This window comes from Coccinella septempunctata, chromosome 5 (genome assembly GCF_907165205.1).
Source record: "Coccinella septempunctata chromosome 5, icCocSept1.1, whole genome shotgun sequence".
Lineage (NCBI taxonomy): Eukaryota > Metazoa > Arthropoda > Insecta > Coleoptera > Coccinellidae > Coccinella > Coccinella septempunctata.
This window is the reverse complement of record NC_058193.1, coordinates 19,983,503-19,999,206: the sequence shown is the minus strand read 5'-3', so window position 1 is coordinate 19,999,206 and position 15,704 is coordinate 19,983,503. Positions and strand designations below refer to the sequence as shown.

Here is a 15,704-nt window from a genome sequence, read left to right as displayed (position 1 = left end):
ACGCGTGTCTAACCATAGCAATCCATAAACTTTTGGTAATAGCTGCTATCTTACATTGGTACTTCCACAAGACGTACTTTTATTCTTCGCCCTGCGCGTACGGAGCCAATCGGTTGAAATGATCGACCTTCGGTTTTCCTCTAGGGAACTTCCTAATCCTGTAAAGTACATCATTTATATATATATATATATATATATATATATATATATATATATATATATATATATATATATATATATATATATATATATATATATGCAGCCTATGCCGCATCCCGCATTTTGATCTCCACACCTCCCTATCCTTCCAATCTTCCTCCTCGATGGCTCGATCTCTCATATTTTTCCTAATCCCTTCTATCCATTGCGTTATCGGTCTTCCTCTTCTTCTCCTGTTCTCTGGTATGTATCTTAAAGCTTTCTTGGGCCATCTCATCTCCTCCTTTCTCATTACATGCCCGTACCATGATAGCTGCCTCGTTTCTACTCTTTCGGCTGTTGTTAATATCCGCCCAGTTTTCCTTCTAATGTCTTCATTTCTAATATGTTGCATTCTGGATATATTGCACGATCTCCTCAAGAAATCCATTTCCACCGTGTCTATCATCCTTCTCTCCCTCTTTGAGAGTTGCCAGCATTCACATCCGTAGGTCAAAATTGGCTCTACAATCGATGTGTAGATAATCATCTTTGTTTGAAGTTTTATTCTGGTTGACCAGAGTAACGAGTTTAGCAATCGGATTGCCTTCCTTCCTAACTGTGTCCTGTTTTCTATATCCTTTTTTGATGTTCCATCTTTCGAAATGATGCTTCCTAAGTATTTGACCTGGCTACATTTTTTCAGATTATGGATTTGCAGATCTGGGTCTTCTTCTTGTTGGTCTCCTACTTTTGAATATTCAGATTGGTTCATGTTTATGGTCAGACCCCATGCTTCAAATTCTTCTTTCAACTTTCTGAACATATAGTCAGCATCGTTCTCGTCATTAGTTACGATAACTTGGTAATCGGCGAATAGGAGGGTTGATAGACATTCATCATTCATTTGTATTCCCATTTCTGCTGTTTTCCTTCTCCAGTTATAAATAGCTTCTTGGATGTATATTTTGAACAATGTAGGTGATAAGCTGCATCCCTGCTTAAGCCCCTTTGTTGTGTGGAATTTTTCTGATTGGGTGTTCCCCATTTTTACCAGGCTCTTACTGTCCTTGTACATATTCCATATGGCGCGTACATACGTTTTCCTCAGGCCAACCCTTGTCAATACTTCGAAAAGTTTCTTTAAAGGTAGCGTGTCGTATGCTTTTTCTAGATCAACAAATACGAGGTGAGTAGACAGACTACGAGACATTCGTTTTTCTAGTTTTTGTTGTAATACAAATATGTTGTCAACACATGATGATCTTCCAGCACGAAACCCTGACTGCTCTTCTATATCTTCTATGTCTTGTTCGATTCTCTGTTTTATTATTCGGCCGTACAATCTCCCCACTGAGTTAGTCACACTTATGCCCCTATAATTTTGACATACCCTTTTGTCGCCTTTTTTATTAATAGAGCTTATGTGTGCTATATTCCATTCTTCTGGAATGTTATCACCGTCCAGTAAGCACTTATTTGCCAGATTTTCAAGTAGTATACTCGCCCCATACTTGATCAACTCAATGTGAGTATTTCCGGGCCCAGCAGCCTTTCCATTCTTTGACTTCATTAGAGCTTTCTTTATTTCTGCTACCGTTACTTCATTTATTTCTCGGTTTCGGGGCGTTTCTATGTCCATGTTTACTATTTTGAATTCTTTTCTGTTTTCTCTAAGTAACGCCTTAACAACATCATTTATCCTCTGTATAACTTCATGCGATCTCTCCCACTCTCTACAGCTTTGGTGAAAAATTCAATCGGTTGAAATGGACGACCTTCGGTTTTCCTCTAGGGAGCTTCCTCATCCTATAAACTACATCATTTATCCTCTGCATAACTTCATGCGGTCCCTCCCATTCTCTCTGCAGCTTTGGTGAAAAACCTTTCCTCCTTTGTGTATTATGCACCCACACCAGACCTCCAGCGATGAACCCACCTTCGATAGCCATAATGTAGCGCATTTTCATTCGGCACTTGCTTGCTGCATTTCATTGCGTACCTTGTCATAAATGTAATACATACAGCTTGTTTTCTTAATTTAATAACGTAGTCCTCCTCATCTACGTCTTCTCCAGGCTTACATCCAAACTCCATGACACAAGGCAGTCTTATTTCTCGGCCGAAAATTATATATATTGGATGGAGTTTCCTTGGTAGATTCTTTAACCGAAGATCCATATGCCATGGTGAATAGGTGTATATGTAAATATTCATCCCAGTCTTGCTGGTGATCAGAAACTAATTTGGCTAGATGTTTCTCCATGATCCGATTCATTCTTTCGACCATATTCCGTCTGATCGTGGATCAATAGGTGTAGTTTTGTGAATCCCCAATTTCCTGCATACTTCTTGGAATAACCCAAAATTTCGGACTTAATCACAATGCAGCTCTAGAGGTATTCCAAATCTGCAGAAGAACTCTTTGACCAATTTATCAGCTACCATACTATACAGCCCCTTGATTAGGAATACCTTAGGCTTCCACCCATTTTGTAAAATAGTCCAAAATGTACTTGTTTCCATATGGTCTGTTTCTTGGACTGCAGCCATTCCTGTACCGCCTTGATCTTATAGGGATCAACTTTCACACCTCCACGTGAAACTACGTGTCCTTATAATACTTCTTCTTCGAAATAGATTACATTTTAGGACTTAACATCAGGAAGTCGCTGGAAAAGGAGCTGGATAGGTTGTGTAAGTGATTTTGGAATGATTTTTCCACTACCACCACAATACCACATCATCTAGGTATACCAAACAAGTTTTCCAGAAGATTCCTCTCAATATTGTCTCCATCAGACGCTCAAATGTGGCAAGAGCATTGCATAGACCGAAAGGCATAACATTAAACTGCCAATACTGAAGGCAGTTTTCTCTTTGTCTTTTGGATCCAAGCCAACCTGCCAATATCCACTCTCCAAATCCAAGGTGGAAAACCAACTCGATACCGAGAGTGTGTCCAGGGTATCATAAATTCTCGGTTAGCGATAGCTGTCCTTTTTCGTGGCCTGATGGAGCTGCCTATAATCTTCGAAGAATCTAGTGGACCCATCCTTCTTCTTCACCAATACTACAGGCGATGTCCAGAGGGGCTATCGGACCGTTCAATTACACCTTCTCCCGCCTTTTCTTCGATAATCCTTGTTAACGCCATTTATTTGACTATTCAAAGGAAAATTTCATTTCCACATTCATCCTTGAAATTGATCGATCAATGTCATGAGTCGTGAGTCATACATACCCCGATTTGATTTTCTTATCAATGTACCAATGTGTTCATTATGATTCGAATTTTCGCCGATTGATTGATTTCGCTAATTGTTTTCTCGTTGAATTTTTTAAAGTTGTACTCAGTTTCGGATATTTTGTATTTTCGCAACCGTGAACTAAGTGTTTATTTGCATGCATCCTATATTATACATACGGATTCAAAGGCCATCATTTGAGATCGCCAGAGCATAGTCCTGGTGGAAGAATTCCCAGTAAAACTTAAATCCGCTGGCCAGTTGGATTTTGTTGAAGAGCAGAAAAATTCATGAAAATCATGCCCTGAGAATACAGGTAGGAATTTTAAACTCTTTAGATGGTTCTTTACAATCTCGAATTTGAATTTGATTTCCGAACAAAAATACAGTCCAATCAGTAATTGACATATAGTCCTATCGTGCCGAATCTTGTAGTTTCACGTAATTTGTTTTTGAAATAAGCGTTTTTTCGCTTTCTTCAGTTTCAAAATTCAACTTTCCTTCGTTTAAAATCTGTGCGACGTTGCCGGCTCGTTTGTTCCCGAAAAGGAAAAGTTGACGTTGCCGAATTTTCTATTTTTCAGTAGATTCGATCAGGCGTTCTTCTCTTTTTCTATTCTTTGCTTTTTTGGACATTCAACATGACATCTAAGACGGAAGAGATCGATCCTGAAATTCAAAAAGCGATGAAGAAACACGGTTATCTCAGAGGGATGATATTTTCGCGACTGTTATATCCATTTACAATAAATTTAAATCATATTCCGACGACAATATTGCTAAAGTTAACTACTTTGTCCACCAACTTTCTAATTTTTCTCGTAAGTTTGAAGATATTCAAGATTAAATAGAGACACTCAACGAGAGTTTACATCAAAGGGATCGAATTTATTTCTCAAATTACAATTCAAGTCCATATCGCATTCCTCACTAGCGTCGCTCAAATAATTTCTACATATCCATGAAACACCCGTGAATTCAATCAAATTCTTAAAACTCCCAGATCTTACTGATTTTCTTTTATTTTGCGAAGCCTTGAATAAAAATTCAAATACTGAGTGTGCTTTCGAAAATAGGATGCCATCGGGGGGCATTTCTACGTATAGACATTCAATTGAGTTTGTCACACAACAAATTCGTATATTGGAGCTTTCAAAAACGGCTGAATCTAGTTCATCGAGACTAAAGCCACATGGCTCCAACGCTCTACGGCTTCCTCGTCTTCTGAAGGCAGATTTTTCGCTAGTCCTTTATGTAAAAGTTCGCATTTCTTACATCAATGCTCACAGATCAAAGTATGCTATTGCCACCACTGTAAAAACGACAAGCGGTCTTATCTTTGTAATAAAAAAATCACCTCATATTCTCAAGTGATTTAAATGTACATGTCCATATCAGTCCATATATTATGTTTGTCAACATATTTCAAAACAAAAACACAATTTTCTAATTTTTATTATAAATACCTAAGTATAGTTTAAACACAATAAAACAACATGTCTAATGAAAGAATACAACAAAAATTACTAGAAGTTACAAGAAATACAAAAATAAATGGGTATAATATCAAAATGACATCAACTGGTACAGTAGGACAAACTGATATAAAAAGAGTGAAATAAAATTCGTATTCGTAGATTGCCTTATTTTTTTACAATTGCTGCAGGTGGAACACAGTTATTACAATCATATACATCAAATTTCAATAAAAAATTATCAAAAGCGACAATTGAATTCGACAAAACACAAAGATTTTCACATTTGAGCAGATTGATTTGTGATTTGATCCTATCAGCAGATTTTATCACTGTTTCTCAGTTACTCACTTTTCATTTGAATTATCAAAAAGAAACATCTCTTCTATTGCTGCAGTATATCATTCTTGAAAACGAATAATGGTGAAAATCTGCAAAAAAAATCCTAATATGTAGAATATCTTTTCAAATTTAGCATTTTCCGAAACAAATCTGCAAGACGGTTCGGAAAAAGTTATGAGTCTTCAAATAAAACATTTTCAATTTTAGAGTTGTTAGTTTCTAGATCGAAACGAATTCACAAAAACTGTCTTAGAAGTAATCAGCCGATCAGTAATGCCAAATCGAAATTGCGAATTAATTTAAATTACCGTAATCCGACTTGAAATTTCCATAAGGTACTAAATAATAAACAGTAAAAGTTGGTAGGTGTGTTTAAGCTGAAAACGCGTTACTCAATAACCTGCAGAATGAAGTATTAAGTTCAAGAGGGAAAATGATCGAATAAAAACCTCTAAATATGTTTTACCAAGCCAAAATAATACGCAATTAATTATGAAAAATATATTTCGGGCTGGATGATCGGTTTTTCATACAAAATTTCATCGCGTTACCAGCAATAGTTTTCAAAAAATAACGAAGAAAAAAGGAAACGGTTTTTCTCAAAGTTGGGCTCTTCCTTCAATTTAGCTAGGTTGGGTTAGGGTTGGTTTATGTTGGATAGTATTTTATTCGCTAATCCCTTAAACGGTTTTTGACCAGTCGAAAAATATAAAAATTTTAGATTGTAATTTTGTTTTACATCTGAAAACCTGCACATTACATCCTTATTCCCGAATAAGGCATTCGGGTAATTATTTCATATCATAAACTATCCGTACATGTATACAAATATGTAGTTTTCAATAAAATATTTTTTTATAATCTATTGATAACGCCTAGACTAAAAAGCAACGAATTGATTTTTCCAAAATTTAGGCAATTTCCCGTTTTTGCCTATAGGCCATCCGCTAACCTGCAATTTTTAGTTCAGTAACTGTTTAGTCGCAGAAGTGACGGCCATGCATTTAATTACTAAGCGCCGAAAGTCGGACTATCAAATATGTAGATTGTGCCTTGAGACAAATTGAACAGTTGCGCAACTGCGAGATCCTGTTTTGTGCAGTAGCATACACTCGTAAATGCTTCTGCGCTCATTTGAGATCGAATAGTTGCATCTGCTCTCTTCTAAAGAGAACTCTGAACCCAATTCGAAAAGCCACTCTAGTTCATAATGTTTCAAATAGTCCCTTGACTCCCTTATTATTTTATTTTAATTTTTATTTTGTTTTGATGATTAGATGGAGTTATGATTGGAGTTGATTTGAACTTGTGATTGATACCGAAAAAGTTACATTTCCTTAGTTTTTTAGTTTATATATACATATGAAAATATATTATCAGAATGATTGTTATTTAATTGACTACTTTCTGTTATTCCGCTATTACATATACATATATATTACATATAATGAAACCAAGGATAACGAAGTAGGTAACAATATGAAACAAATAGGAGAAATTTAACCTACGCAACAGTCTAGTGTTGGTGTTCTGCGATATTGATCTCCTATGCTCCTGATGAGGCGACGGACTGCAGACAATCGCATAGTGTATGGGGCCCATTAGAGACCTTGGATCTTAGGCTCAACTCACACTAACCAATTTCCAACCACGAACCGGTTGTTGGACTCTCGTAGCCAGAGACAGGTTGTCTCTGCTCGTAGCCATTGTTTTAATCACAGCCGTCTATAGCTGTGTTTGAATCGCCTGCAAATTGTTGCCCGTGTGAGCAATACGATGCGTTTACCAACTGTAGCTATCAGAGACAACCTGTCTCTGGTAGCTATAGCCTTTGTATAAATAGTACATTCATGGTACTGTTTCACGTGATGCAAAAGAGCATGCCCAAAATAGCATGCTTTTTCGCTGTACACACTTGATGTGTGTACAATAATTTCTCGTGGTCGACAATAACAAAGACTATACATCTATACATGGGATTAAAAGGAATCACACCACATGACTTTTCTCCATATGCAGTTGAAGGGAACTTAGTCCCTTTTCGATTCCCACAATACCAGGACAATAAATAATTCAACAGTTGATGTTGAAAGAACGTGCAGATTTTCACTGATTGAAGAATTAATCAATAGGTATACTACACACAATACACAAAAAAAGAATACAGAATTTCAGTTTCAAATATTTGTTGTGCTGGTTTTATTCTGCATTTTTATTTTTATTGAAGGAAAATGCTTGAAATGGATGAAGTATCAGTGCAAAACCTAATTTAGTTTTTCTTTCTGAAAAATGTCAAATATAATTTTCTTTTTCGTTCCCAAATGTGAAATGAATATACATATGTAATATGATTGACTTTGCCCAATGAACTACATTTTTCATGAAATATCCTTGAAACCACATATTAGAAGGTCTGCAGCAGGAGAAAAATGTCATTTAAATTTCTCTTCCTCTTCCCTTCTTAACGGCACCTTAGGTAGAATGCCTTTTAAATCCGATTGCACCAACTTATTTAAGACAGGATTAACGTTAATTCGGTGATTGCTATGGTAACTGCTATAGAAATCAGAGAAATAATCCAGTATAACGTTAATCTCGCCTTAAATAAGTCGGTGCACAAGGCCCTAAATAGCTAAGCTATGATGCACATGCTACTATGTGGTAAGTGCTTGAAATGCTTTCGAACAACGTTTTAGCAGGTGTAATTGATAGAGATCCCCTTTCATTGATTCATTGCTGTATACCGTTGCCGGGAATGAATCTACAAAAAGACCAAAAAAAGAGAAAAAACAAAAAGAAAAAGGAAGAGAAAAAAAAGTGCGAACAGACTCTTAATTTTTCAGGGCTAATTGCGACTGTGTGCTCTCCTGTGACTGTAGAGACCCAACCGTGACCTACAAATCATACCACATTCCGGGCATGGATAGTCACCAACCAGATCTGGCCGCCGCTGTATCCTTCTCGAGTCTCCACTATAAATGTGTACCCAAGACCTCCATTGTAACCTTGTCTAACGCTAGTTGTTCCCAGTTATGATTGGAATTAACTGATTTTAGGGATTGATGTAGTGTATCCTTAAACCGGTTGTACTGGCCTCCTGGTTTCCGGTCTCCCTCAGTGAATTCGCCATATAGAGCTATTTTGGGGAGTCTTGTGTCTTGCATCCACAGAATGTGGCCGTTCCATCTGAGTCGGGCCCTCGTTACGTGAGTCTCAATTGTTGTACAACTCGCGCGTTGCAAGACTTCTGCATTCAAAACTTTGTGGAACCATCTGACGTGCATTATCTGTCAACGTCATCACGTTGTTGCGTTTGTTCAAGCTGTTTAATGTGTCGCCTGTAGGGCGTCCAGCTTTCGCTTCCGTAAAGAAGCGTTGGGAGGACCACTGCTTTGCAAACAGCTGTCTTGGTCTTCAGATTGAGGTCATGATTTTGAAACACTCTGTCGTTTAGCTTCCAGAATGCCCGTGATGCCGAATTGATACGGTTTTGTATTTCCGTATCTAGGTTAGCCCTAGTATTTATGGAGCTTCCCAAGTATTTGAACTGCTCGACCTGTTCTAGAGTTTCATTCTCCAGGCTGATATCTGTTTGAAGGCTTTCTGGCAGGATTTTGCTTTAGTGGATATTGAGTCTAAGGCCTAGAGCTTCGTATATATGTTTATAGGTGTCCAACATTATCTGTAGATCCTCTGGGCTGCTAGCGATGAGTGCGCAGTCGCCTGCATATTGAAGTTCAGTGATAAACTTGGTACGGGTTTTTGCTCTGAGGCGCTTCAGGTTAAACAGGCCTCCATCAAATCTGTATCTTATCCCAACACCTCTTACGGGCATACTCATGTCAGCAATTATCGATACAGCTATTGCGAAAATATTGAACAATAAAGGCGCTAATACGCAGCCTTGTTTTATTCCAGAGTTGGTTGAGAAACGGTCGGTTGTAGAACCATTATGCTGTATTCTAGCGGTGTTGTTGGTATGAAGGCTTTTACACACTGTTAAGAATTTTTCGGGTACTCCAAGACGAGCCATGATTCTCCATAGCGCTCTCCGATTCACCGAGTCGAATGCCTTACTTAAATCGATGTAGGCTGTATAGATCCTTGATTGTTGTTCACGGGCATTCTCTTGCAGCTGTCGCAGTGTAAAAATTAGGTACACCGTACCTCGATTTGGTCGAAAGCCGCACTGGGATTCAGGTAATAGCTTTTCTAAGAGTGGAACCAGACGATTAGCCATAATCTTCGAGAGAATTTTACCGGCCACACTAAGCAACGATAAGACCTTGTAGTTGTTGCAATTCGACGTATCGCCTTTGTTCTTATAGAGGTTGATAACTAAAGCGTCTCTGAAGTCTTGTGGCACATCTCCCTGTTCCCAGATCTTGCGGAATAGTGTTAGGAGACTATTGACAATGTCTTCATCCAAGGCTTTGAATATCTCCGCTGGAATGCCGTCTAGACCAGGTGACTTATCATTTTTCATAATTTTAATCCCACTTATGATTTCCGACATTGAGATTTCGTCATCAAGCGATGTCATCGGACTATACGCGGGGAGCAGGTCTAAAATGGATAAATCCGAGTCGTTATTTTGATTCAAGACCTGTGAGTAATGCTCCTTCCATATTTCGAGAATTTTTCTATCATCAGTTAGAATAGCTCCATAAGCATCTCTTATAGGAAAGTTAGCTTTTCTGCTTGGACCATAAACAGTTTTAATAGCTTCGAAAAAACGCTAGTAGTCATGGTTATCGGCGTAAGCTTGTATTTCCCTAGCTTTTTCTCTCCACCAGCTGTCCTTGATTTTTCTTATTTCTCGACGGACCTCGCGTTTTATGTTTATGAAACATTTTTTGCAACATCGCCGGGCTTGTTAATTGCTGTTTTCATCGCTTTGTGTTTTGCCTCCAGAAGGGGTGCGATATGGGTTTCTTTGTCGGCGAACCAGTCTAGGGATTTTCGGGAGCGTTCTGTGTCCAGTATTTCTTTCGCTGTATTTGTAAGAGATGATTTGAAGCGGAGCCAATGACTCTCAATGTCGTCGTTACAATCCGGTGGTGTTAGGCTATCTTTGACGGCAGCTGTGAAACTTTCCTTTGTAAAAGGGTTTTGTAGTTTGGAGATTTAAAGGCGCTCTCTAAGTAACTTTGGCTTGCGTTGGTATTTTGGGAGCATTGAGATCTTCATTCTTGAGATTACCAGCCTATGATCAGTCCAGCACTCCAGATCTGCTCTGGGTTTAATGACCAACACCTCTTTGAGATCTTTTCTTCTCACGATAACGTAGTCGAGAGTATGCCAATGCCCTGAGCGCGGGTGGCGCCAGGTCCCCCTTGAAAGAAGGTGTTCGTTATACACAGATTGTGTTCTGCACAAAGAGCCAGCAGACGTTCTCCGTTCGAATTAATGCTATCTGTGCCGTGTTTCCCTATTATTCCCGGCCATAGTTCTGAGTCTGGTCATCTGCCCACTCTGGCGTTGAAGTCTCCAAGGAGGATAATTCGTTTCCGTTTCGGGATTTTACTTAATGTAGCAACGAGTGTTTCGTAGAAAGTGTCCTTTGAGTTGTCAGAGGAGTTCAAAGTGGGTGCGTATACTGCAATGATGTTCACAAACGTGTTATTTGCTGCAGGAAAGCGTAGAGTCATTAAACGTTCTGAGATGCCAACTGGATTTTCGGTTAGTTTAGCGGCCAGGTCGTTTCTAATGGCAAAGTCTACACCATGTTGTCTGATTTGGCCTTCTGGCAAGCCCTTACAGAAAAAAAGTATAAGCATGTTCTACCAAGCTACCTTCGTCCGAGAAACGTGTCTCGCTTAAAGCAACTATTGCAATGGATGTTCGTTGCAGTTCCTTATCGATTAGGGCAGTACGTCTCTCTGGTCGGTCGGCCCTGGGGTTGTCTAGCAAGGTTCTGACGTTCCATGCTGCAAAAGCTATGTGCTTTTTATTGGTTGTTGTACGATGATTCACTCGCTCAGGCACCCTCCCCCGGAGATCCGAATGGGAGGGTATTTTACCTCCGGATACAAATTTTGTCCTGTTCGACTGATCCATCTTTTTGTAGAAGCTGCGTTAGAAGGTGTTTTGAAGCTGCACTGGTAACTCTGTCAGTGCAACTTTGGTTGCGGTTGCGACTAGATTATCTTGTGGCACAGGTATCCTGAGACGACAAGGTCTGAGACGTAACTTAACCCTCTAATGCCCAAGTTTTTTTTTTTTTCAATTATTTCCGTATAGTTTCAAGTTAGCTTATGTATAATCTACATTTTTTTTTCGAAAATAGTTAACTGATTTACATCAACACCTGTTCTCACAAAATGAAGGTGGACATGGGCAGTTGAACTAAACTGCTCACAGGGAATAATTTTGTATCCACTTATATGCAACCAGTCTCAAGGCGGAATTGGGTACCTAATAGGGGGTTAAGCAACGCAGGTAGCCATTTCCTGCTCAAGCCAATATTTAGGCTAGGTGATTGTGGGAAACAGAGTTATACCGCTCATGTTCGGTCGCCGTAGCCTCGTTCGTAAGAACAGGGTGCACCGCGAGTAGGTGAGGTTGGCATTTGAGAGGAGAGGCTATAAAACGCATCCTTTCTCCTTACACCCCCCTACCAATTTAGAAATAGATAGAGTTTTTAAGGTCAAGATTAGAATAGAGAAGTAGGTGTGTGGAAAACCGCAGTAAAAAGCAAGTCGGCTGTACTTAGGAAAATTAATTTAACGAAACCTGAACCATCCTGACCTAAGGAGTGGTGTTGTACATATTGCAAGGTGTGAATAAACGGAAGAGCAAGTGTGATAGTTTAATTTTTCTCTTTGTCTCAAGAATAAGACAAAGGACCCCAACAGTTAATGAAGCAATCTCGATTTCAGAGCTGTAATATATAGTTGAGCCTCTTAGGAAAATTAATTTAACGAAACCTGAACCATCCTGACCTAAGGAGTGTTGTTGTACATATTGCAAGGTGTGAATAAACCGAAGAGCAAGAGTGATAGTTTAATTTTTCTCTTTGTCTCAAGTATAAGACAAAGGACCCCAACAGTTAATGAAGCAATCTCGATTTCAGAGCTGTAATATATAGTTGAGCCTCTTTGTCAACCTCCATTGCTCCTTAAAAGCTTTTCAAGTCCTTTAGAAAATTTGAATTTTGAATCAGTAATTATTTCACTCAAACATTGAAGAGACCAACTTACACGATGCTATTATATGAAGACCTTGAATATCCCAGATGATATGAATTAGTCTTCCAAGAATGGGTGGTTCTCACACTACCATCACAAGACCTTGATAGCTTCAACAGATTTCCAATACAAATAACAATAAATATATATATATATATTATTTTTCTAGATAGAACTTACCCATACAATATTGCGTGGTACCAACATATTTCTTTTGTGGAAATCTGTTTTTCCAATAGTTCCCATTCCTTCTCTATGGTATTAACATCGTGTATTATAATGTTTTTCTCTCTCATTGCAAAATACAGTTTCAAATTACTTTGCAACTCCTTCTCTATTGTGTGAAATAGTTTTTTTACATCAGGAAGCTGAATACATTTTTCAAAATACATTATAATTAAGTCATCATCTACTTTTTTCCTCACAATCTTAATATTCTCAAGAAATACTTTTCTCAACACAGATTGTTTTCCATCTCTTTTAATAATAGAACTCCACAACTGGACAAAATATGCTTCCAATTTAATATTTAAAACATTTTCAATGAAGTTTTTGAGATCAATAATTTGTTCTTCCTCCTTCATATTCTCAGATAATTTGAAACATTCCGACTTTTGACTCTCACATATACTAATTTCATCTACAATACAATTCTTTGATCTTGTATTTTTTGAAGAACTAGGCTTAAGATAATCATTAGCCTCAAAATCAATTTGTTCTACTTCAGAACTCTGAAGGGATGAACAGTCAAGACTCTTTTGACACAAACTCCTGGACACAAAATTTTCAATATTATCCATGTCCACAACATCACTTGATGAACCACAATCACGTGTGGAATATCTCTCCATAAAATCATTCCATCTGGCTTCTCGATCTTTTTCCAATATTTCTACTTTCTTAGATATATCCAATTTACTTTCTTCTGAAAGCTCGTCATCTTCTGTTGAAGAATAATCTTCTGTTGAAAAATAATCCATACTATTTCCGCGATGAAACTTAGCAAATCATGTAATTAATAGCAATATGTCATAACTAAATAATCAATATTACTTAATAACAATCCTTCCTTTATTAGTCTATGTGAATATCATTCAATAACTTGCTGCAAAAGCTATGTGTAAACAAAGTTGGTGTAAAAGCAAAGAGTTGTTACTCTTTGGTAAAAGTGCAAAACTTTATTCAAATCAATCATAGAGATTGTTCAAACAATTCAAACATAGAGGATAGAGAAACATAGAGAGGAGTTCCTCTTTGTTAATCAAAGTGTTAATCTTTGTAACATCTGGTTCAAAGATTATAGAGTATATAGAGTCTATAATCTTTGATCTGGTTGTTTCTGATGTGGAGAATAGAGAAAAGGAGAATGTATATTATTTTTAGTTATGGATGGTACCCTCCATTACTCCAACTTCAGTTATCATCAATAGCTGATTATTTGACAAAGAGACATCACAACATATATCAGTGAAGAAATCTACCGCCCAAAACCTATTCGTAGCAGTCAAAAAAGGGACATATACGCTAGATGGCAGCACTTCTGCACGAACCAACATCATTGTATGGAATAGGAATATGGAGGGTATCCAAAGATATTACACATGTGTTATGGAGGGTAGAGAGACCTCCATAACATGTGTGTAATATCTTTGAGGGTATCCTCCATAATATGGAATATGGAGGGTACCCTTCATAGTATGGAAGTTGCACCCTTGCAACTCCCTGTATGGAGACGAAAATTGGAGTATCAACACTTGTTACTTTCTATAATAATTTGCAGTGAACTCGATTAAGAATATTTTCTTAAGGTGATCTTTGAACATCGCAGAACAGTAATAACTAATATAAAAATATGCTTTGATTTCTATCATAGAGAAAGGGAGATATCTCTCTGGTTCAATTTTCATTTGAACCAAAGATTATAGAGTAGAAAGATAGGAAACGCCCTCATATCGCTAGTACTAAAAACCGACTACATTTTAGCCAGTGAAAACACGCGTGACAATGAGATGGCGCTAAAAACGTACTGTCAATACAGGAAAACTTTTTGATAACAGTTTTCTGTTTTTTAATTGAGGGGCGCGAAATTCGAATCCTATTTCTCGTATTGCATTCCAATATTGACATTGTTTCTATCAGAAAACAAACATCCTGAGCGACAAAACAAAAGTATGGTTTTGCTTTGTGATCAGGATGTTAGTTTTCATCTAAATATTGTTTGGAATCAATTGATATCAACGAAAAACGCTTTTGGATGTTTATTTGCAATTCATAAGAAATTTACAGAAATTGAAATAGTGGACAATAAATGAAGCTTTAACTAGGACACTGAAGTATATGGTGATCTGCTATATGTCGAAGGTGTTGTTTCTGTACAATAGGTTGTTCTGAATTAATGAGCTTAGTTGAATTTGTAAAATATACATATATCAGAAATTAATATGAACCAATATTCAATAAACCATCATAGCATACATATTCCAGTTACTTACATATGTCGGTATTATTTAAAGAATTTTCAGAACCACACTTAAAAAAAAAACTTGCAGACATATGCAAGACCTGTATGTCAGTATAGTTTCTTGGTGCTTTTTTTTATGATTTCCTTATGATATGGTTTCTTCATGACACAATATGCAAATTGATTAATGAATGAACAAAACACTCACAGCAGGTCTCATTAAACTTTGACTTTCTAAACAACAATTTGACAGTCACTTGGTTCCCAAATGGAAATCAATAAAACCTCTGCATTTCTGAATATATTGAAAGAGTAGCAATTGAGAATCATTGAATGGACATATAAAGATCATCATTTACACTTAATAGGCCGTTCATGCAAGGGATGCTTTCTGCATACAACAATTTACGTCAATGAACAGTTCTCAATTGCAGTAAAATGTTCATTGCACATGGTGTAGTTAGTAGTGTTTGCTGAAGTAATTGTCTTCAAGCCCTGAGAATTGTATCCACTTCGGAGCACTGAAAATAAGAATAAATGAATGACTGATTCACATGTTACGACTTTTAATACTTACGCTTCCATTTTCCTTAGTTGAGTGAAAAACTTAATCACGTAAAATACATTATATTATTTGATCCACCGTTCTTCACCATTCAATAATTTTCGAACAATATTTTGATGTTTTCACCAAGAAATGAGACAAAAAACTCCAAAAATCAGCAACTAGAACGAGCCAGATAAACAAAAAGCGGAATGAGAATCGAAACATTCAAAACCTCTTTGATCAAAATTGACGTCTGAAATCTTAAAAAATGTCATATATTTCTGCAAATGGCACTCAAATTAA

General features: G+C 37.3%; 1 protein-coding gene across 2 annotated transcripts; it reads right to left on the bottom strand.

Annotated features, from left to right (window-relative positions):
• Positions 1 to 4,825: 4,825 nt before the first annotated feature.
• LOC123314283 lies at positions 4,826 to 13,528 on the bottom strand. 2 transcript variants are annotated; one of them, XM_044899455.1, is made up of 2 exons: positions 12,574 to 13,528; positions 4,826 to 5,292 (listed from the first exon to the last, which is right to left on the bottom strand). In XM_044899455.1, the coding sequence occupies exons 1-2, from the start codon at positions 13,371 to 13,373 to the stop codon at positions 5,247 to 5,249; spliced, it is 846 nt and encodes a 281-aa protein (XP_044755390.1). In that variant the 5' UTR covers positions 13,374 to 13,528; the 3' UTR covers positions 4,826 to 5,246. The 2 variants fall into 2 exon arrangements, with proteins under 2 accessions (XP_044755390.1, XP_044755391.1); XM_044899456.1 differs by lacking the exon at positions 4,826 to 5,292 and adding an exon at positions 12,389 to 12,503.
• Between the last annotated feature and the right edge of the window lie 2,176 nt (positions 13,529 to 15,704).

Bases quoted from the DNA above. Each gene is read 5' to 3' on its own strand.
- LOC123314283 (XM_044899455.1), bottom strand. From the start codon at position 13,373: ATGGATTATTTTTCAACAGAAGATTATTCTTCAACAGAAGATGACGAG. The intron at 5,293-12,573 runs GTAAGTTCTATC...TTTTTTTTGCAG, and splicing joins TACCACGCAATATTGTATGG to ATTTTCACCATTATTCGTTT.